This window comes from Sceloporus occidentalis, unplaced genomic scaffold (assembly GCF_023333645.1).
Source record: "Sceloporus occidentalis isolate IW3139 unplaced genomic scaffold, rSceOcc1.0.p SCAF_234, whole genome shotgun sequence".
Taxonomy (NCBI): domain Eukaryota; kingdom Metazoa; phylum Chordata; class Lepidosauria; order Squamata; family Phrynosomatidae; genus Sceloporus; species Sceloporus occidentalis.
In genome coordinates, this window is record NW_028317214.1 from 1016805 (window position 1) to 1040260 (window position 23456).

Here is a 23456-nt window from a genome sequence, read left to right on the forward strand (position 1 = left end):
GTAACAAGTAGCTGGCATATAGCCGCCTATCTGCTAGCAACTACCAGTTTGCAGCTTGTAACCATATAAAACAGTTGGTAGCTACAGGCAGTCCATCCTGAATGTAGTTCACCAAGTGCATTCAGTTTTCATTTTAAATACACCCAACAAATTTGGAGCTTCAAATACTTGTTGAGCAGGTATCAAAAAGAGATCCCTTAAAGCTGTAATTCTTGTGTTTATACTGAGGATAAAAATTCCATGCATTAAAAAAAACAAAGCAGAAAACCTATTGGCATACACTTCTGATGCTTAATATTAGACTTGTGCATTCGTATTCGGGAGAACATGAAAACGAATGGTGAGTTTGTTGAAACAGAAAACCAAATAAACTAACATGGTGGCCAGTAAACATAGACGAATCTTCGTGTTCATCTTTGTTAATACCTCTTAGCTGGTCTCCTTGGTCCCGTCCCTACCTATCTTGTCTACGTAGCATCGCAGGGGTTAACTTGAATGAGAATCCGTAGGATCGCCCCTGGAGCTAAAAGTTCGTAAGAGTGACTCTCTTGCTTGATGCCAGAGGAGCTCCCTGGCTGCGACCAGTAGAGGCGCTCGTATAATGCATGTGCCCTTTTGTGCCATGAAAGTTTTTTGCGATCACAGGAAATAAAGCTTTTAGAATAAAAAACAAACAAACAAAAAACCACTTTCATTCTTAATATTGCCATTCAGAACACTTTATTTAGGGAAGACACAGATGTGGTATATTAGTTTTCTTGTGTCCTTATATATCCCCTAATGCTCTCTGCATTCTGTGCATTTTGTCGGCTTCTGCTTCGAGAGTCTGTAGTCGAGTAGCTTCCCAATGAACACAGATCAACTCCTTTGCATTGATGTAAATCTCATCTTGTCAGTTCTAAGGCTCACAGACCTCGGAGCCATGTTCATTTGTTGGGGCTCTTGAAGGTTTGCACATACAACAAAGACTCTTTAAGCCTGACATCAAGCCACCTACAAAACTAGTTGTGAAAAGCGTCCTGCAGGGGTGGAAGAACTGATAAAAAATCAGCATGAAGAGCATCGATATGGTATAACCCACCAGGAGCAGTGCGACCAAAAAAGAGCTACCTATGAGCGAGTAAACATCTGTTTGATAGATGTACCATAGGAAAATCAGGACGGTGTTTTCAATATGTCTGAGCATATAATACATGGTGATGCGACACCAATTGTTTGATTTGGTAATCAGGTCGGGCTCACTGAGCTCGACCTGAATCGGACACCAGCAGAAAATGCTCGTCACAGAGTACAGGATGTTCAGTACAGCACGCTCAGTAGCAGTCCTACACTTGCTCAAACCATTCTTGTTGTTTCCCGATGACTTATTCTTCCAAAAACTGATCCATGAGTAGAGCATAAAAGCCAACAGATTTAAGGCCACCACACACAGGGTCCATGTTTTGAAAACGGAGCTGAAGAGGCCAAGCACGACGACTCTGCTGGAAATCTCAAGGAATCTCCAAAGCAATAAGCAGAGGTAGGCAGCTGGTCGAAAGGTGAAATCATAGTCCTCGTAATTAATTCGAATGGCCAGGATGTTGCACTGTAACGCTCCATACGTAACGGACAGCAGAGAGATACTCATAAGCATGCCTGAAGAAAATCAGAAAAGGAAAGGACAATTCCATTTAGTAAACATTAAGACAAATGGCACTTGATTGACAGTTTGATAAATGTATGTGTAAATGATATGCATTTATGAAGAAAAAATGTAGTTCTTAATCACTGGGGCATTTCTGCACATACAATTTGTGTGTGACTATATTGACAAAGAAACGACAAAGAAATGTTGTCTTACATCTGCATAGGCTTATATGCTGTTGTGAGATGGAAATATACAGCTGTAGTATCAGTTGAGGTGCTGACCCAAGGAAAGCTTGGATGAAGGAGGCCCAGCGGAAAGCAGAACTGTGTTTGGACAGCAGCATATCGACGCGACCAACCTCCTGTTCCACCTCAACACAACATCCATCTTCAGACAGCTGCTTCCTCTTAATGAGGGTGTTGTATGGATCCTCTGATTTTCCATTAATGAAGTAAAGGCGGAGAACTTGCACACACCTGCAAAGTACAGGAAAAAATAGGGTTCACTCATTATTAACACTAGACAGAACATTACAGCCACATGGGGTGAGGTTCCATTTAACACAATGAAAACTATTACTGCCCTGCATCATTAGATAAATGCTTTCACCCAAACCTGACCCAAAACATAACGCCTTCTATTCATCTCCCCAGCCCCCTGTATATCTCCGGTTCAAATATAATCTGGCCAAGAAGCACACATAAAACCATAAACTCAATAGTGTCTGAGATTTTAGATTCAACTCAAACTCCATGTATTTAAATGATATCTCGGTATGTATCGCTTTTCTACAAAACACAATCATTCCCTTCAAAATATCCCCTGTTCCCGCTGTTTGTACTATCAGAGCTAGAAATATTAAATGGAACGCCTTTTACCCATCTAAAATGAGAACACGTTTGTTGTCCGGGTTTAGTGGGAGGGAGTCAGTGAAAATTCGATACATTTTTAAGGGGCCTGAAACCTATGAACTCTGACGGCACATGAAACCACGTAACATTAAGTTGCAACGGATCACATTGTGATAACTTGTAAGCAGATGCCATATACAAAATCTGTGACAGTTGTATTTGATGGCTTTATTCATCTATTGATTCCTAATTGCTCACAAGAGCAGACCATCTTTTCCTTCTGTAGAAATATGCTTTAATCTGTGTTATTGGTGATTTCATTCTAAATGGTCTTTGTGAAATATTTTGTCTATCCCTTATTCTAACAGCGCTATGGAATCTGTGGGCACTATATAAATAAATGGCATGGAATCATCAGCGGTTTTCATTTCTTTTACAATAGACAGTGTGCCATGTACCTAAAGCACTGGCTCACTGATGTGGTATCTATCTAAATACAGGGCACCTTCCCTCCTCACTCACCTGAACAGAGGTCCCAGCTGCAGGAGATGAAACAGATGTTCCAGGGATCTGTCATCAAAGAATTCCATGTGGAAGCAGACAAAACAGATCTGTACCAGAAGGCAGGGCAGAAGACAGAATAGGAGGGTCAAGTACAACCAAATTCTGTGCACTGCAGTGCTGTATGTGCTGCTCAAGTACAGGCCTAAGATTGTCTCTCCTACATATAGAAACAGAGAAATCAAAATTGAGCGAGGGAATTTCATGGTCGCTCAGCTTGAGTGCGGACACTCAGAAACACCGCGTAGCGAACAGCTACTTTTGAGAAATAACAGCGTCAGGCAAGCAGAAGTGCACGAAACACTATCCAACCATCAACTGACCTAACCCAGCTGCTGCTGTCCCTATAGCCTACAGTGACATCACAATCACTTTGTGATGTCATAATTCTGATAATGTAACAGCTGGCTGTCAGCAGCATGTTTGATTTTAGCAGTTATTTAAATAGTTATATGTTTTCAACAAAGTGTATGATTGTATTATCTTTTGCCGTTTTTGAAATAAAGCAGTTTATTTCAATGGAACACAGAGGACAAACTACATAAGGGAAATGGTGCTTTTATTAAGAGCCGATGGAAGTGAACATAGTAGCCAACTGAAGCACTAGACTAAGGGCGTAACTAGAAACCACAGGGCCCTGGCGCAAAAATTGCCCGGGTCCTCCCAACAGCTGGTATGTATTGGTGGGATATGCTCATGGCCGTTTTGTTGTGTTATTTTGCCTTGGTATAATGCAGGAGCAGATCACCGTGATGTGTGGCCTCGCTTGTGGGGCACAAGCCTTTAGGCACATGTACCAGACGCCGCCTGAACCTAGTGCACCGGTGACAATTTGGTGTTAATAGCCAAGGTGCTATGGGGATGAAGGGTCTTTAACTATGAAGCTTTGCTGCAGTTTACTGACATGGCAATGTCTCTGGGTGTTACTTATGCTTAATGTGGGACGTTAGTTTGGTTAAACTCACAAGTGTGCAGTCTTGTCTAGCAACAAACCTGTTAATGAATTTGAAAAGGCTGATCATGGTTGAAACTAGATGTAAACTGAAACATAATCAGCAGCACAGAAATAATCCTAGCCATGCATGGCATAGGTTTAACAACACATTTCAAGAGAACATTGTCTCAGAAAGTGCAAAATGATGCGCTTTTCTGCTTAAACTTATGAGCATAAATCAGAACCCTAAAGATTTGTCCCAGAGTTTCCGGGTGAAGGACCACTACCTTGGGTCTCCAGTCGACCTTCTTCTTTCTCCACTCCCCCTATTTCACACTTATCAGGAGCTAGCCCTACCCCTTACATGGCTTGCCTTGCCTTCAAACGCAGCTAGCTGCATACAAAGGTGCTTTTAAATTGTACTTGCTAGTTGTCCACCGATTCCTTGCTTTGTCCTATGTGCATATTGCTCATTTGAAAACACACCTCAACACATGAATTCATATGTTTTTTAGCGTGTTCTTCCCTTTCTATATTTATTAGCCATAATGTTCTTACAACAGGTAAGAAACCTTAATGACACTCACTCTTAAAAGGGAAACTGCTGTTAAAAAAAATTCCAGTTGACTTAATATATCTGATCATTACAGGTGCCTCTATCAAAAATCGTTTGTGAAACATTATTAATCAAAAGGTTCTTGAGCCAGTAGACCCTTGATAATTACCACGCTAACAGTGCAGGGTTTTCAGATAATGCAGAGAAGTGTTACTATACAAAAAGCATCAGTGAGTACTCGTTAACCTTGCATACTCACAATGAGTTTCAGGAGTTTTAATAACTAAAATAACTAATATACATATATATATATATATATATATATATATATATTTAAATATATAGTAGATTTTACTCCCAAAACCCTGGGCTCTGGGATTAAAAAAAAAACCCAGAGCTATGCTTCAATAATTACAGAAACTACTACTGTTGATGGAGAATGGACAGATGTCCCTATTTAGCTATTAACAGTATTTTGTATCATACTTTGTTACCTAGTTTGATGTCTGTCAAAGTAACAAGTAGCTGGCATATAGCCGCCTATCTGCTAGCAACTACCAGTTTGCAGCTTGTAACCATATAAAACAGTTGGTAGCTACAGGCAGTCCATCCTGAATGTAGTTCACCAAGTGCTTTCAGTTTTCATTTTAAATACACCCAACAAATTTGGAGCTTCAAATACTTGTTGAGCAGGTATCAAAAAGAGATCCCTTAAAGCTGTAATTCCTGTGTTTATACTGAGGATAAAAATTCCATGCATTAAAAAAAACAAAGCAGAAAACCTATTGGCATACACTTCTGATGCTTAATATTAGACTTGTGCATTCGTATTCGGGAGAACATGAAAACGAATGGTGAGTTTGTTGAAACAGAAAACCAAATAAACTAACATGGTGGCCAGTAAACATAGACGAATCTTCGTGTTCATCTTTGTTAATACCTCTTAGCTGGTCTCCTTGGTCCCGTCCCTACCTATCTTGTCTACGTAGCATCGCAGGGGTTAACTTGAATGAGAATCCGTAGGATCGCCCCTGGAGCTAAAAGTTCGTAAGAGTGACTCTCTTGCTTGATGCCAGAGGAGCTCCCTGGCTGCGACCAGTAGAGGCGCTCGTATAATGCATGTGCCCTTTTGTGCCATGAAAGTTTTTTGCGATCACAGGAAATAAAGCTTTTAGAATAAAAAACAAACAAACAAAAAACCACTTTCATTCTTAATATTGCCATTCAGAACACTTTATTTAGGGAAGACACAGATGTGGTATATTAGTTTTCTTGTGTCCTTATATATCCCCTAATGCTCTCTGCATTCTGTGCATTTTGTCGGCTTCTGCTTCGAGAGTCTGTAGTCGAGTAGCTTCCCAATGAACACAGATCAACTCCTTTGCATTGATGTAAATCTCATCTTGTCAGTTCTAAGGCTCACAGACCTCGGAGCCATGTTCATTTGTTGGGGCTCTTGAAGGTTTGCACATACAACAAAGACTCTTTAAGCCTGACATCAAGCCACCTACAAAACTAGTTGTGAAAAGCGTCCTGCAGGGGTGGAAGAACTGATAAAAAATCAGCATGAAGAGCATCGATATGGTATAACCCACCAGGAGCAGTGCGACCAAAAAAGAGCTACCTATGAGCGAGTAAACATCTGTTTGATAGATGTACCATAGGAAAATCAGGACGGTGTTTTCAATATGTCTGAGCATATAATACATGGTGATGCGACACCAATTGTTTGATTTGGTAATCAGGTCGGGCTCACTGAGCTCGACCTGAATCGGACACCAGCAGAAAATGCTCGTCACAGAGTACAGGATGTTCAGTACAGCACGCTCAGTAGCAGTCCTACACTTGCTCAAACCATTCTTGTTGTTTCCCGATGACTTATTCTTCCAAAAACTGATCCATGAGTAGAGCATAAAAGCCAACAGATTTAAGGCCACCACACACAGGGTCCATGTTTTGAAAACGGAGCTGAAGAGGCCAAGCACGACAACTCTGCTGGAAATCTCAAGGAATCTCCAAAGCAATAAGCAGAGGTAGGCAGCTGGTCGAAAGGTGAAATCATAGTCCTCGTAATTAATTCGAATGGCCAGGATGTTGCACTGTAACGCTCCATACGTAACGGACAGCAGAGAGATACTCATAAGCATGCCTGAAGAAAATCAGAAAAGGAAAGGACAATTCCATTTAGTAAACATTAAGACAAATGGCACTTGATTGACAGTTTGATAAATGTATGTGTAAATGATATGCATTTATGAAGAAAAAATGTAGTTCTTAATCACTGGGGCATTTCTGCACATACAATTTGTGTGTGACTATATTGACAAAGAAACGACAAAGAAATGTTGTCTTACATCTGCATAGGCTTATATGCTGTTGTGAGATGGAAATATACAGCTGTAGTATCAGTTGAGGTGCTGACCCAAGGAAAGCTTGGATGAAGGAGGCCCAGCGGAAAGCAGAACTGTGTTTGGACAGCAGCATATCGACGCGACCAACCTCCTGTTCCACCTCAACACAACATCCATCTTCAGACAGCTGCTTCCTCTTAATGAGGGTGTTGTATGGATCCTCTGATTTTCCATTAATGAAGTAAAGGCGGAGAACTTGCACACACCTGCAAAGTACAGGAAAAAATAGGGTTCACTCATTATTAACACTAGACAGAACATTACAGCCACATGGGGTGAGGTTCCATTTAACACAATGAAAACTATTACTGCCCTGCATCATTAGATAAATGCTTTCACCCAAACCTGACCCAAAACATAACGCCTTCTATTCATCTCCCCAGCCCCCTGTATATCTCCGGTTCAAATATAATCTGGCCAAGAAGCACACATAAAACCATAAACTCAATAGTGTCTGAGATTTTAGATTCAACTCAAACTCCATGTATTTAAATGATATCTCGGTATGTATCGCTTTTCTACAAAACACAATCATTCCCTTCAAAATATCCCCTGTTCCCGCTGTTTGTACTATCAGAGCTAGAAATATTAAATGGAACGCCTTTTACCCATCTAAAATGAGAACACGTTTGTTGTCCGGGTTTAGTGGGAGGGAGTCAGTGAAAATTCGATACATTTTTAAGGGGCCTGAAACCTATGAACTCTGACGGCACATGAAACCACGTAACATTAAGTTGCAACGGATCACATTGTGATAACTTGTAAGCAGATGCCATATACAAAATCTGTGACAGTTGTATTTGATGGCTTTATTCATCTATTGATTCCTAATTGCTCACAAGAGCAGACCATCTTTTCCTTCTGTAGAAATATGCTTTAATCTGTGTTATTGGTGATTTCATTCTAAATGGTCTTTGTGAAATATTTTGTCTATCCCTTATTCTAACAGCGCTATGGAATCTGTGGGCACTATATAAATAAATGGCATGGAATCATCAGCGGTTTTCATTTCTTTTACAATAGACAGTGTGCCATGTACCTAAAGCACTGGCTCACTGATGTGGTATCTATCTAAATACAGGGCACCTTCCCTCCTCACTCACCTGAACAGAGGTCCCAGCTGCAGGAGATGAAACAGATGTTCCAGGGATCTGTCATCAAAGAATTCCATGTGGAAGCAGACAAAACAGATCTGTACCAGAAGGCAGGGCAGAAGACAGAATAGGAGGGTCAAGTACAACCAAATTCTGTGCACTGCAGTGCTGTATGTGCTGCTCAAGTACAGGCCTAAGATTGTCTCTGCTACATACAGAAACAGAGAAATCAAAATTGAGCGAGGGAATTTCATGGTCGCTCAGCTTGAGTGCGGACACTCAGAAACACCGCGTAGCGAACAGCTACTTTTGAGAAATAACAGCGTCAGGCAAGCAGAAGTGCACGAAACACTATCCAACCATCAACTGACCTAACCCAGCTGCTGCTGTCCCTATAGCCTACAGTGACATCACAATCACTTTGTGATGTCATAATTCTGATAATGTAACAGCTGGCTGTCAGCAGCATGTTTGATTTTAGCAGTTATTTAAATAGTTATATGTTTTCAACAAAGTGTATGATTGTATTATCTTTTGCCGTTTTTGAAATAAAGCAGTTTATTTCAATGGAACACAGAGGACAAACTACATAAGGGAAATGGTGCTTTTATTAAGAGCCGATGGAAGTGAACATAGTAGCCAACTGAAGCACTAGACTAAGGGCGTAACTAGAAACCACAGGGCCCTGGCGCAAAAATTGCCCGGGTCCTCCCAACAGCTGGTATGTATTGGTGGGATATGCTCATGGCCGTTTTGTTGTGTTATTTTGCCTTGGTATAATGCAGGAGCAGATCACCGTGATGTGTGGCCTCGCTTGTGGGGCACAAGCCTTTAGGCTCATGTACCAGACGCCGCCTGAACCTAGTGCACCGGTGACAATTTGGTGTTAATAGCCAAGGTGCTATGGGGATGAAGGGTCTTTAACTATGAAGCTTTGCTGCAGTTTACTGACATGGCAATGTCTCTGGGTGTTACTTATGCTTAATGTGGGACGTTAGTTTGGTTAAACTCACAGTATAAAAGTTTCAAGTGTGCAGTCTTGTCTTGCAACAAACCTGTTAATGAATTTGAAATGGCTGATCATGGTTGAAACTAGATGTAAACTGAAACATAATCAGCAGCACAGAAATAATCCTAGCCATGCATGGCATAGGTTTAACAACACATTTCAAGAGAACATTGTCTCAGATGCAAAATGATGCGCTTTTCTGCTTAAACTTATGAGCATAAATCAGAACCCTAAAGATTTGTCCCAGAGTTTCCGGGTGAAGGACCACTACCTTGGGTCTCCAGTCGACCTTCTTCTTTCTCCACTCCCCCTATTTCACACTTATCAGGAGCTAGCCCTACCCCTTACATGGCTTGCCTTGCCTTCAAACGCAGCTAGCTGCATACAAAGGTGCTTTTAAATTGTACTTGCTAGTTGTCCACCGATTCCTTGCTTTGTCCTATGTGCATATTGCTCATTTGAAAACACACCTCAACACATGAATTCATATGTTTTTTAGCGTGTTCTTCCCTTTCTATATTTATTAGCCATAATGTTCTTACAACAGGTAAGAAACCTTAATGACACTCACTCTTAAAAGGGAAACTGCTGTTAAAAAAAATTCCAGTTGACTTAATATATCTGATCATTACAGGTGCCTCTATCAAAAATCGTTTGTGAAACATTATTAATCAAAAGGTTCTTGAGCCAGTAGACCCTTGATAATTACCACGCTAACAGTGCAGGGTTTTCAGATAATGCAGAGAAGTGTTACTATACAAAAAGCATCAGTGAGTACTCGTTAACCTTGCATACTCACAATGAGTTTCAGGAGTTTTAATAACTAAAAAAACTAATATACATATATATATATATATATATATATTTAAATATATAGTAGATTTTACTCCCAAAACCCTGGGCTCTGGGATTAAAAAAAAAACCCAGAGCTATGCTTCAATAATTACAGAAACAACTACTGTTGATGGAGAATGGACAGATGTCCCTATTTAGCTATTAACAGTATTTTGTATCATACTTTGTTACGTAGTTTGATGTCTGTCAAAGTAACAAGTAGCTGGCATATAGCCGCCTATCTGCTAGCAACTACCAGTTTGCAGCTTGTAACCATATAAAACAGTTGGTAGCTACAGGCAGTCCATCCTGAATGTAGTTCACCAAGTGCATTCAGTTTTCATTTTAAATACACCCAACAAATTTGGAGCTTCAAATACTTGTTGAGCAGGTATCAAAAAGAGATCCCTTAAAGCTGTAATTCTTGTGTTTATACTGAGGATAAAAATTCCATGCATTAAAAAAAACAAAGCAGAAAACCTATTGGCATACACTTCTGATGCTTAATATTAGACTTGTGCATTCGTATTCGGGAGAACATGAAAACGAATGGTGAGTTTGTTGAAACAGAAAACCAAATAAACTAACATGGTGGCCAGTAAACATAGACGAATCTTCGTGTTCATCTTTGTTAATACCTCTTAGCTGGTCTCCTTGGTCCCGTCCCTACCTATCTTGTCTACGTAGCATCGCAGGGGTTAACTTGAATGAGAATCCGTAGGATCGCCCCTGGAGCTAAAAGTTCGTAAGAGTGACTCTCTTGCTTGATGCCAGAGGAGCTCCCTGGCTGCGACCAGTAGAGGCGCTCGTATAATGCATGTGCCCTTTTGTGCCATGAAAGTTTTTTGCGATCACAGGAAATAAAGCTTTTAGAATAAAAAACAAACAAACAAAAAACCACTTTCATTCTTAATATTGCCATTCAGAACACTTTATTTAGGGAAGACACAGATGTGGTATATTAGTTTTCTTGTGTCCTTATATATCCCCTAATGCTCTCTGCATTCTGTGCATTTTGTCGGCTTCTGCTTCGAGAGTCTGTAGTCGAGTAGCTTCCCAATGAACACAGATCAACTCCTTTGCATTGATGTAAATCTCATCTTGTCAGTTCTAAGGCTCACAGACCTCGGAGCCATGTTCATTTGTTGGGGCTCTTGAAGGTTTGCACATACAACAAAGACTCTTTAAGCCTGACATCAAGCCACCTACAAAACTAGTTGTGAAAAGCGTCCTGCAGGGGTGGAAGAACTGATAAAAAATCAGCATGAAGAGCATCGATATGGTATAACCCACCAGGAGCAGTGCGACCAAAAAAGAGCTACCTATGAGCGAGTAAACATCTGTTTGATAGATGTACCATAGGAAAATCAGGACGGTGTTTTCAATATGTCTGAGCATATAATACATGGTGATGCGACACCAATTGTTTGATTTGGTAATCAGGTCGGGCTCACTGAGCTCGACCTGAATCGGACACCAGCAGAAAATGCTCGTCACAGAGTACAGGATGTTCAGTACAGCACGCTCAGTAGCAGTCCTACACTTGCTCAAACCATTCTTGTTGTTTCCCGATGACTTATTCTTCCAAAAACTGATCCATGAGTAGAGCATAAAAGCCAACAGATTTAAGGCCACCACACACAGGGTCCATGTTTTGAAAACGGAGCTGAAGAGGCCAAGCACGACGACTCTGCTGGAAATCTCAAGGAATCTCCAAAGCAATAAGCAGAGGTAGGCAGCTGGTCGAAAGGTGAAATCATAGTCCTCGTAATTAATTCGAATGGCCAGGATGTTGCACTGTAACGCTCCATACGTAACGGACAGCAGAGAGATACTCATAAGCATGCCTGAAGAAAATCAGAAAAGGAAAGGACAATTCCATTTAGTAAACATTAAGACAAATGGCACTTGATTGACAGTTTGATAAATGTATGTGTAAATGATATGCATTTATGAAGAAAAAATGTAGTTCTTAATCACTGGGGCATTTCTGCACATACAATTTGTGTGTGACTATATTGACAAAGAAACGACAAAGAAATGTTGTCTTACATCTGCATAGGCTTATATGCTGTTGTGAGATGGAAATATACAGCTGTAGTATCAGTTGAGGTGCTGACCCAAGGAAAGCTTGGATGAAGGAGGCCCAGCGGAAAGCAGAACTGTGTTTGGACAGCAGCATATCGACGCGACCAACCTCCTGTTCCACCTCAACACAACATCCATCTTCAGACAGCTGCTTCCTCTTAATGAGGGTGTTGTATGGATCCTCTGATTTTCCATTAATGAAGTAAAGGCGGAGAACTTGCACACACCTGCAAAGTACAGGAAAAAATAGGGTTCACTCATTATTAACACTAGACAGAACATTACAGCCACATGGGGTGAGGTTCCATTTAACACAATGAAAACTATTACTGCCCTGCATCATTAGATAAATGCTTTCACCCAAACCTGACCCAAAACATAACGCCTTCTATTCATCTCCCCAGCCCCCTGTATATCTCCGGTTCAAATATAATCTGGCCAAGAAGCACACATAAAACCATAAACTCAATAGTGTCTGAGATTTTAGATTCAACTCAAACTCCATGTATTTAAATGATATCTCGGTATGTATCGCTTTTCTACAAAACACAATCATTCCCTTCAAAATATCCCCTGTTCCCGCTGTTTGTACTATCAGAGCTAGAAATATTAAATGGAACGCCTTTTACCCATCTAAAATGAGAACACGTTTGTTGTCCGGGTTTAGTGGGAGGGAGTCAGTGAAAATTCGATACATTTTTAAGGGGCCTGAAACCTATGAACTCTGACGGCACATGAAACCACGTAACATTAAGTTGCAACGGATCACATTGTGATAACTTGTAAGCAGATGCCATATACAAAATCTGTGACAGTTGTATTTGATGGCTTTATTCATCTATTGATTCCTAATTGCTCACAAGAGCAGACCATCTTTTCCTTCTGTAGAAATATGCTTTAATCTGTGTTATTGGTGATTTCATTCTAAATGGTCTTTGTGAAATATTTTGTCTATCCCTTATTCTAACAGCGCTATGGAATCTGTGGGCACTATATAAATAAATGGCATGGAATCATCAGCGGTTTTCATTTCTTTTACAATAGACAGTGTGCCATGTACCTAAAGCACTGGCTCACTGATGTGGTATCTATCTAAATACAGGGCACCTTCCCTCCTCACTCACCTGAACAGAGGACCCAGCTGCAGGAGATGAAACAGATGTTCCAGGGATCTGTCATCAAAGAATTCCATGTGGAAGCAGACAAAACAGATCTGTACCAGAAGGCAGGGCAGAAGACAGAATAGGAGGGTCAAGTACAACCAAATTCTGTGCACTGCAGTGCTGTATGTGCTGCTCAAGTACAGGCCTAAGATTGTCTCTGCTACATACAGAAACAGAGAAATCAAAATTGAGCGAGGGAATTTCATGGTCGCTCAGCTTGAGTGCGGACACTCAGAAACACCGCGTAGCGAACAGCTACTTTTGAGAAATAACAGCGTCAGGCAAGCAGAAGTGCACGAAACACTATCCAACCATCAACTGACCTAACCCAGCTGCTGCTGTCCCTATAGCCTACAGTGACATCACAATCACTTTGTGATGTCATAATTCTGATAATGTAACAGCTGGCTGTCAGCAGCATGTTTGATTTTAGCAGTTATTTAAATAGTTATATGTTTTCAACAAAGTGTATGATTGTATTATCTTTTGCCGTTTTTGAAATAAAGCAGTTTACTTCAATGGAACACAGAGGACAAACTACATAAGGGAAATGGTGCTTTTATTAAGAGCCGATGGAAGTGAACATAGTAGCCAACTGAAGCACTAGACTAAGGGCGTAACTAGAAACCACAGGGCCCTGGCGCAAAAATTGCCCGGGTCCTCCCAACAGCTGGTATGTATTGGTGGGATATGCTCATGGCCGTTTTGTTGTGTTATTTTGCCTTGGTATAATGCAGGAGCAGATCACCGTGATGTGTGGCCTCGCTTGTGGGGCACAAGCCTTTAGGCACATGTACCAGACGCCGCCTGAACCTAGTGCACCGGTGACAATTTGGTGTTAATAGCCAAGGTGCTATGGGGATGAAGGGTCTTTAACTATGAAGCTTTGCTGCAGTTTACTGACATGGCAATGTCTCTGGGTGTTACTTATGCTTAATGTGGGACGTTAGTTTGGTTAAACTCACAGTATAAAAGTTTCAAGTGTGCAGTCTTGTCTTGCAACAAACCTGTTAATGAATTTGAAATGGCTGATCATGGTTGAAACTAGATGTAAACTGAAACATAATCAGCAGCACAGAAATAATCCTAGCCATGCATGGCATAGGTTTAACAACACATTTCAAGAGAACATTGTCTCAGATGCAAAATGATGCGCTTTTCTGCTTAAACTTATGAGCATAAATCAGAACCCTAAAGATTTGTCCCAGAGTTTCCGGGTGAAGGACCACTACCTTGGGTCTCCAGTCGACCTTCTTCTTTCTCCACTCCCCCTATTTCACACTTATCAGGAGCTAGCCCTACCCCTTACATGGCTTGCCTTGCCTTCAAACGCAGCTAGCTGCATACAAAGGTGCTTTTAAATTGTACTTGCTAGTTGTCCACCGATTCCTTGCTTTGTCCTATGTGCATATTGCTCATTTGAAAACACACCTCAACACATGAATTCATATGTTTTTTAGCGTGTTCTTCCCTTTCTATATTTATTAGCCATAATGTTCTTACAACAGGTAAGAAACCTTAATGACACTCACTCTTAAAAGGGAAACTGCTGTTAAAAAAAATTCCAGTTGACTTAATATATCTGATCATTACAGGTGCCTCTATCAAAAATCGTTTGTGAAACATTATTAATCAAAAGGTTCTTGAGCCAGTAGACCCTTGATAATTACCACGCTAACAGTGCAGGGTTTTCAGATAATGCAGAGAAGTGTTACTATACAAAAAGCATCAGTGAGTACTCGTTAACCTTGCATACTCACAATGAGTTTCAGGAGTTTTAATAACTAAAAAAACTAATATACATATATATATATATATATATATATATATATATATATTTAAATATATAGTAGATTTTACTCCCAAAACCCTGGGCTCTGGGATTAAAAAAAAAACCCAGAGCTATGCTTCAATAATTACAGAAACAACTACTGTTGATGGAGAATGGACAGATGTCCCTATTTAGCTATTAACAGTATTTTGTATCATACTTTGTTACGTAGTTTGATGTCTGTCAAAGTAACAAGTAGCTGGCATATAGCCGCCTATCTGCTAGCAACTACCAGTTTGCAGCTTGTAACCATATAAAACAGTTGGTAGCTACAGGCAGTCCATCCTGAATGTATTTCACCAAGTGCATTCAGTTTTCATTTTAAATACACCCAACAAATTTGGAGCTTCAAATACTTGTTGAGCAGGTATCAAAAAGAGATCCCTTAAAGCTGTAATTCTTGTGTTTATACTGAGGATAAAAATTCCATGCATTAAAAAAAACAAAGCAGAAAACCTATTGGCATACACTTCTGATGCTTAATATTAGACTTGTGCATTCGTATTCGGGAGAACATGAAAACGAATGGTGAGTTTGTTGAAACAGAAAACCAAATAAACTAACATGGTGGCCAGTAAACATAGACGAATCTTCGTGTTCATCTTTGTTAATACCTCTTAGCTGGTCTCCTTGGTCCCGTCCCTACCTATCTTGTCTACGTAGCATCGCAGGGGTTAACTTGAATGAGAATCCGTAGGATCGCCCCTGGAGCTAAAAGTTCGTAAGAGTGACTCTCTTGCTTGATGCCAGAGGAGCTCCCTGGCTGCGACCAGTAGAGGCGCTCGTATAATGCATGTGCCCTTTTGTGCCATGAAAGTTTTTTGCGATCACAGGAAATAAAGCTTTTAGAATAAAAAACAAACAAACAAAAAACCACTTTCATTCTTAATATTGCCATTCAGAACACTTTATTTAGGGAAGACACAGATGTGGTATATTAGTTTTCTTGTGTCCTTATATATCCCCTAATGCTCTCTGCATTCTGTGCATTTTGTCGGCTTCTGCTTCGAGAGTCTGTAGTCGAGTAGCTTCCCAATGAACACAGATCAACTCCTTTGCATTGATGTAAATCTCATCTTGTCAGTTCTAAGGCTCACAGACCTTGGAGCCATGTTCATTTGTTGGGGCTCTTGAAGGTTTGCACATACAACAAAGACTCTTTAAGCCTGACATCAAGCCACCTACAAAACTAGTTGTGAAAAGCGTCCTGCAGGGGTGGAAGAACTGATAAAAAATCAGCATGAAGAGCATCGATATGGTATAACCCACCAGGAGCAGTGCGACCAAAAAAGAGCTACCTATGAGCGAGTAAACATCTGTTTGATAGATGTACCATAGGAAAATCAGGACGGTGTTTTCAATATGTCTGAGCATATAATACATGGTGATGCGACACCAATTGTTTGATTTGGTAATCAGGTCGGGCTCACTGAGCTCGACCTGAATCGGACACCAGCAGAAAATGCTCGTCACAGAGTACAGGATGTTCAGTACAGCACGCTCAGTAGCAGTCCTACACTTGCTCAAACCATTCTTGTTGTTTCCCGATGACTTATTCTTCCAAAAACTGATCCATGAGTAGAGCATAAAAGCCAACAGATTTAAGGCCACCACACACAGGGTCCATGTTTTGAAAACGGAGCTGAAGAGGCCAAGCACGACGACTCTGCTGGAAATCTCAAGGAATCTCCAAAGCAATAAGCAGAGGTAGGCAGCTGGTCGAAAGGTGAAATCATAGTCCTCGTAATTAATTCGAATGGCCAGGATGTTGCACTGTAACGCTCCATACGTAACGGACAGCAGAGAGATACTCATAAGCATGCCTGAAGAAAATCAGAAAAGGAAAGGACAATTCCATTTAGTAAACATTAAGACAAATGGCACTTGATTGACAGTTTGATAAATGTATGTGTAAATGATATGCATTTATGAAGAAAAAATGTAGTTCTTAATCACTGGGGCATTTCTGCACATACAATTTGTGTGTGACTATATTGACAAAGAAACGACAAAGAAATGTTGTCTTACATCTGCATAGGCTTATATGCTGTTGTGAGATGGAAATATACAGCTGTAGTATCAGTTGAGGTGCTGACCCAAGGAAAGCTTGGATGAAGGAGGCCCAGCGGAAAGCAGAACTGTGTTTGGACAGCAGCATATCGACGCGACCAACCTCCTGTTCCACCTCAACACAACATCCATCTTCAGACAGCTGCTTCCTCTTAATGAGGGTGTTGTATGGATCCTCTGATTTTCCATTAATGAAGTAAAGGCGGAGAACTTGCACACACCTGCAAAGTACAGGAAAAAATAGGGTTCACTCATTATTAACACTAGACAGAACATTACAGCCACATGGGGTGAGGTTCCATTTAACACAATGAAAACTATTACTGCCCTGCATCATTAGATAAATGCTTTCACCCAAACCTGACCCAAAACATAACGCCTTCTATTCATCTCCCCAGCCCCCTGTATATCTCCGGTTCAAATATAATCTGGCCAAGAAGCACACATAAAACCATAAACTCAATAGTGTCTGAGATTTTAGATTCAACTCAAACTCCATGTATTTAAATGATATCTCGGTATGTATCGCTTTTCTACAAAACACAATCATTCCCTTCAAAATATCCCCTGTTCCCGCTGTTTGTACTATCAGAGCTAGAAATATTAAATGGAACGCCTTTTACCCATCTAAAATGAGAACACGTTTGTTGTCCGGGTTTAGTGGGAGGGAGTCAGTGAAAATTCGATACATTTTTAAGGGGCCTGAAACCTATGAACTCTGACGGCACATGAAACCACGTAACATTAAGTTGCAACGGATCACATTGTGATAACTTGTAAGCAGATGCCATATACAAAATCTGTGACAGTTGTATTTGATGGCTTTATTCATCTATTGATTCCTAATTGCTCACAAGAGCAGACCATCTTTTCCTTCTGTAGAAATATGCTTTAATCTGTGTTATTGGTGATTTCATTCTAAATGGTCTTTGTGACATATTTTGTCTATCCCTTATTCTAACAGCGCTATGGAATCTGTGGGCACTATATAAATAAATGGCATGGAATCATCAGCGGTTTTCCTTTCTTTTGCAATAGACAGTGTGCCATGTACCTAATGCACTGGCTCACTGATGTGGTATCTATCTAAATACAGGGCACCTTCCCTCCTCACTCACCTGAACAGAGGTCCCAGCTGCAGGAGATGAAACAGATGTTCCAGGGATCTGTCATCAAAGAATTCCATGTGGAAGCAGACAAAACAGATCTGTACCAGAAGGCAGGGCAGAAGACAGAATAGGAGGGTCAAGTACAACCAAATTCTGTGCACTGCAGTGCTGTATGTGCTGCTCAAGTACAGGCCTAAGATTGTCTCTGCTACATATAGAAACAGAGAAATCAAAATTGAGCGAGGGAATTTCATGGTCGCTCAGCTTGAGTGCGGACACTCAGAAACACCGCGTAGCGAACAGCTACTTTTGAGAAATAACAGCGTCAGGCAAGCAGAAGTGCACGAAACACTATCCAACCATCAACTGACCTAACCCAGCTGCTGCTGTCCCTATAGCCTACAGTGACATCACAATCACTTTGTGATGTCATAATTCTGATAATGTAACAGCTGGCTGTCAGCAGCATGTTTGATTTTAGCAGTTATTTAAATAGTTATATGTTTTCAACAAAGTGTATGATTGTATTATCTTTTGCCGTTTTTGAAATAAAGCAGTTTATTTCAATGGAACACAGAGGACAAACTACATAAGGGAAATGGTGCTTTTATTAAGAGCCGATGGAAGTGAACATAGTAGCCAACTGAAGCACTAGACTAAGGGCGTAACTAGAAACCACAGGGCCCTGGCGCAAAAATTGCCCGGGTCCTCCCAACAGCTGGTATGTATTGGTGGGATATGCTCATGGCCGTTTTGTTGTGTTATTTTGCCTTGGTATAATGCAGGAGCAGATCACCGTGATGTGTGGCCTCGCTTGTGGGGCACAAGCCTTTAGGCACATGTACCAGACGCCGCCTGAACCTAGTGCACCGGTGACAATTTGGTGTTAATAGCCAAGGTGCTATGGGGATGAAGGGTCTTTAACTATGAAGCTTTTCTGCAGTTTACTGACATGGCAATGTCTCTGGGTGTTACTTATGCTTAATGTGCGACGTTAGTTTGGTTAAACTCACAGTATAAAAGTTTCAAGTGTGCAGTCTTGTCTTGCAACAAACCTGTTAATGAATTTGAAATGGCTGATCATGGTTGAAACTAGATGTAAACTGAAACATAATCAGCAGCACAGAAATAATCCTAGCCATGCATGGCATAGGTTTAACAACACATTTCAAGAGAACATTGTCTCAGATGCAAAATGATGCGCTTTTCTGCTTAAACTTATGAGCATAAATCAGAACCCTAAAGATTTGTCCCAGAGTTTCCGGGTGAAGGACCACTACCTTGGGTCTCCAGTCGACCTTCTTCTTTCTCCACTCCCCCTATTTCACACTTATCAGGAGCTAGCCCTACCCCTTACATGGCTTGCCTTGCCTTCAAACGCAGCTAGCTGCATACAAAGGTGCTTTTAAATTGTACTTGCTAGTTGTCCACCGATTCCTTGCTTTGTCCTATGTGCATATTGCTCATTTGAAAACACACCTCAACACATGAATTCATATGTTTTTTAGCGTGTTCTTCCCTTTCTATATTTATTAGCCATAATGTTCTTACAACAGGTAAGAAACCTTAATGACACTCACTCTTAAAAGGGAAACTGCTGTTAAAAAAAATTCCAGTTGACTTAATATATCTGATCATTACAGGTGCCTCTATCAAAAATCGTTTGTGAAACATTATTAATCAAAAGGTTCTTGAGCCAGTAGACCCTTGATAATTACCACGCTAACAGTGCAGGGTTTTCAGATAATGCAGAGAAGTGTTACTATACAAAAAGCATCAGTGAGTACTCGTTAACCTTGCATACTCACAATGAGTTTCAGGAGTTTTAATAACTAAAATAACTAATATACATATATATATATATATATATATATATATATATATATATATATTTAAATATATAGTAGATTTTACTCCCAAAACCCTGGGCTCTGGGATTAAAAAAAAAACCCAGAGCTATGCTTCAATAATTACAGAAACTACTACTGTTGATGGAGAATGGACAGATGTCCCTATTTAGCTATTAACAGTATTTTGTATCATACTTTGTTACCTAGTTTGATGTCTGTCAAAGTAACAAGTAGCTGGCATATAGCCGCCTATCTGCTAGCAACTACCAGTTTGCAGCTTGTAACCATATAAAACAGTTGGTAGCTACAGGCAGTCCATCCTGAATGTAGTTCACCAAGTGCTTTCAGTTTTCATTTTAAATACACCCAACAAATTTGGAGCTTCAAATACTTGTTGAGCAGGTATCAAAAAGAGATCCCTTAAAGCTGTAATTCTTGTGTTTATACTGAGGATAAAAATTCCATGCATTAAAAAAAACAAAGCAGAAAACCTATTGGCATACACTTCTGATGCTTAATATTAGACTTGTGCATTCGTATTCGGGAGAACATGAAAACGAATGGTGAGTTTGTTGAAACAGAAAACCAAATAAACTAACATGGTGGCCAGTAAACATAGACGAATCTTCGTGTTCATCTTTGTTAATACCTCTTAGCTGGTCTCCTTGGTCCCGTCCCTACCTATCTTGTCTACGTAGCATCGCAGGGGTTAACTTGAATGAGAATCCGTAGGATCGCCCCTGGAGCTAAAAGTTCGTAAGAGTGACTCTCTTGCTTGATGCCAGAGGAGCTCCCTGGCTGCGACCAGTAGAGGCGCTCGTATAATGCATGTGCCCTTTTGTGCCATGAAAGTTTTTTGCGATCACAGGAAATAAAGCTTTTAGAATAAAAAACAAACAAACAAAAAACCACTTTCATTCTTAATATTGCCATTCAGAACACTTTATTTAGGGAAGACACAGATGTGGTATATTAGTTTTCTTGTGTCCTTATATATCCCCTAATGCTCTCTGCATTCTGTGCATTTTGTCGGCTTCTGCTTCGAGAGTCTGTAGTCGAGTAGCTTCCCAATGAACACAGATCAACTCCTTTGCATTGATGTAAATCTCATCTTGTCAGTTCTAAGGCTCACAGACCTCGGAGCCATGTTCATTTGTTGGGGCTCTTGAAGGTTTGCACATACAACAAAGACTCTTTAAGCCTGACATCAAGCCACCTACAAAACTAGTTGTGAAAAGCGTCCTGCAGGGGTGGAAGAACTGATAAAAAATCAGCATGAAGAGCATCGATATGGTATAACCCACCAGGAGCAGTGCGACCAAAAAAGAGCTACCTATGAGCGAGTAAACATCTGTTTGATAGATGTACCATAGGAAAATCAGGACGGTGTTTTCAATATGTCTGAGCATATAATACATGGTGATGCGACACCAATTGTTTGATTTGGTAATCAGGTCGGGCTCACTGAGCTCGACCTGAATCGGACACCAGCAGAAAATGCTCGTCACAGAGTACAGGATGTTCAGTACAGCACGCTCAGTAGCAGTCCTACACTTGCTCAAACCATTCTTGTTGTTTCCCGATGACTTATTCTTCCAAAAACTGATCCATGAGTAGAGCATAAAAGCCAACAGATTTAAGGCCACCACACACAGGGTCCATGTTTTGAAAACGGAGCTGAAGAGGCCAAGCACGACGACTCTGCTGGAAATCTCAAGGAATCTCCAAAGCAATAAGCAGAGGTAGGCAGCTGGTCGAAAGGTGAAATCATAGTCCTCGTAATTAATTCGAATGGCCAGGATGTTGCACTGTAACGCTCCATACGTAACGGACAGCAGAGAGATACTCATAAGCATGCCTGAAGAAAATCAGAAAAGGAAAGGACAATTCCATTTAGTAAACATTAAGACAAATGGCACTTGATTGACAGTTTGATAAATGTATGTGTAAATGATATGCATTTATGAAGAAAAAATGTAGTTCTTAATCACTGGGGCATTTCTGCACATACAATTTGTGTGTGACTATATTGACAAAGAAACGACAAAGAAATGTTGTCTTACATCTGCATAGGCTTATATGCTGTTGTGAGATGGAAATATACAGCTGTAGTATCAGTTGAGGTGCTGACCCAAGGAAAGCTTGGATGAAGGAGGCCCAGCGGAAAGCAGAACTGTGTTTGGACAGCAGCATATCGACGCGACCAACCTCCTGTTCCACCTCAACACAACATCCATCTTCAGACAGCTGCTTCCTCTTAATGAGGGTGTTGTATGGATCCTCTGATTTTCCATTAATGAAGTAAAGGCGGAGAACTTGCACACACCTGCAAAGTACAGGAAAAAATAGGGTTCACTCATTATTAACACTAGACAGAACATTACAGCCACATGGGGTGAGGTTCCATTTAACACAATGAAAACTATTACTGCCCTGCATCATTAGATAAATGCTTTCACCCAAACCTGACCCAAAACATAACGCCTTCTATTCATCTCCCCAGCCCCCTGTATATCTCCGGTTCAAATATAATCTGGCCAAGAAGCACACATAAAACCATAAACTCAATAGTGTCTGAGATTTTAGATTCAACTCAAACTCCATGTATTTAAATGATATCTCGGTATGTATCGCTTTTCTACAAAACACAATCATTCCCTTCAAAATATCCCCTGTTCCCGCTGTTTGTACTATCAGAGCTAGAAATATTAAATGGAACGCCTTTTACCCATCTAAAATGAGAACACGTTTGTTGTCCGGGTTTAGTGGGAGGGAGTCAGTGAAAATTCGATACATTTTTAAGGGGCCTGAAACCTATGAACTCTGACGGCACATGAAACCACGTAACATTAAGTTGCAACGGATCACATTGTGATAACTTGTAAGCAGATGCCATATACAAAATCTGTGACAGTTGTATTTGATGGCTTTATTCATCTATTGATTCCTAATTGCTCACAAGAGCAGACCATCTTTTCCTTCTGTAGAAATATGCTTTAATCTGTGTTATTGGTGATTTCATTCTAAATGGTCTTTGTGACATATTTTGTCTATCCCTTATTCTAACAGCGCTATGGAATCTGTGGGCACTATATAAATAAATGGCATGGAATCATCAGCGGTTTTCCTTTCTTTTGCAATAGACAGTGTGCCATGTACCTAATGCACTGGCTCACTGATGTGGTATCTATCTAAATACAGGGCACCTTCCCTCCTCACTCACCTGAACAGAGGTCCCAGCTGCAGGAGATGAAACAGATGTTCCAGGGATCTGTCATCAAAGAATTCCATGTGGAAGCAGACAAAACAGATCTGTACCAGAAGGCAGGGCAGAAGACAGAATAGGAGGGTCAAGTACAACCAAATTCTGTGCACTGCAGTGCTGTATGTGCTGCTCAAGTACAGGCCTAAGATTGTCTCTGCTACATATAGAAACAGAGAAATCAAAATTGAGCGAGGGAATTTCAT

At 40.6% G+C, this 23456-nt stretch overlaps 5 protein-coding genes across 5 annotated transcripts; all 5 read right to left on the minus strand.

Annotated features, from left to right (window-relative positions):
- Positions 1-898: 898 nt before the first annotated feature.
- Positions 899-3245, minus strand: LOC149276566 (endoplasmic reticulum membrane adapter protein XK-like). The gene is made up of 3 exons (XM_089503500.1): positions 3001-3245; positions 1841-2103; positions 899-1635 (listed from the first exon to the last, which is right to left on the minus strand). Exons 1-3 carry the CDS (start codon positions 3243-3245, stop codon positions 899-901), a joined length of 1245 nt encoding a protein of 414 aa, XP_089359626.1.
- A 2696-nt stretch (positions 3246-5941) lies between these two features.
- LOC149276567 (endoplasmic reticulum membrane adapter protein XK-like) lies at positions 5942-8288 on the minus strand. The gene is made up of 3 exons (XM_089503501.1): positions 8044-8288; positions 6884-7146; positions 5942-6678 (listed from the first exon to the last, which is right to left on the minus strand). Exons 1-3 carry the CDS (start codon positions 8286-8288, stop codon positions 5942-5944), a joined length of 1245 nt encoding a protein of 414 aa, XP_089359627.1.
- Positions 8289-10987: 2699 nt separating this feature from the next.
- LOC149276568 (endoplasmic reticulum membrane adapter protein XK-like) lies at positions 10988-13334 on the minus strand. The gene is made up of 3 exons (XM_089503503.1): positions 13090-13334; positions 11930-12192; positions 10988-11724 (listed from the first exon to the last, which is right to left on the minus strand). The coding sequence occupies exons 1-3, from the start codon at positions 13332-13334 to the stop codon at positions 10988-10990; spliced, it is 1245 nt and encodes a 414-aa protein (XP_089359629.1).
- A 2711-nt stretch (positions 13335-16045) lies between these two features.
- Positions 16046-18392, minus strand: LOC149276569 (endoplasmic reticulum membrane adapter protein XK-like). The gene is made up of 3 exons (XM_089503504.1): positions 18148-18392; positions 16988-17250; positions 16046-16782 (listed from the first exon to the last, which is right to left on the minus strand). The coding sequence occupies exons 1-3, from the start codon at positions 18390-18392 to the stop codon at positions 16046-16048; spliced, it is 1245 nt and encodes a 414-aa protein (XP_089359630.1).
- Positions 18393-21109: 2717 nt separating this feature from the next.
- LOC149276570 (endoplasmic reticulum membrane adapter protein XK-like) lies at positions 21110-23456 on the minus strand. The gene is made up of 3 exons (XM_089503505.1): positions 23212-23456; positions 22052-22314; positions 21110-21846 (listed from the first exon to the last, which is right to left on the minus strand). The coding sequence occupies exons 1-3, from the start codon at positions 23454-23456 to the stop codon at positions 21110-21112; spliced, it is 1245 nt and encodes a 414-aa protein (XP_089359631.1).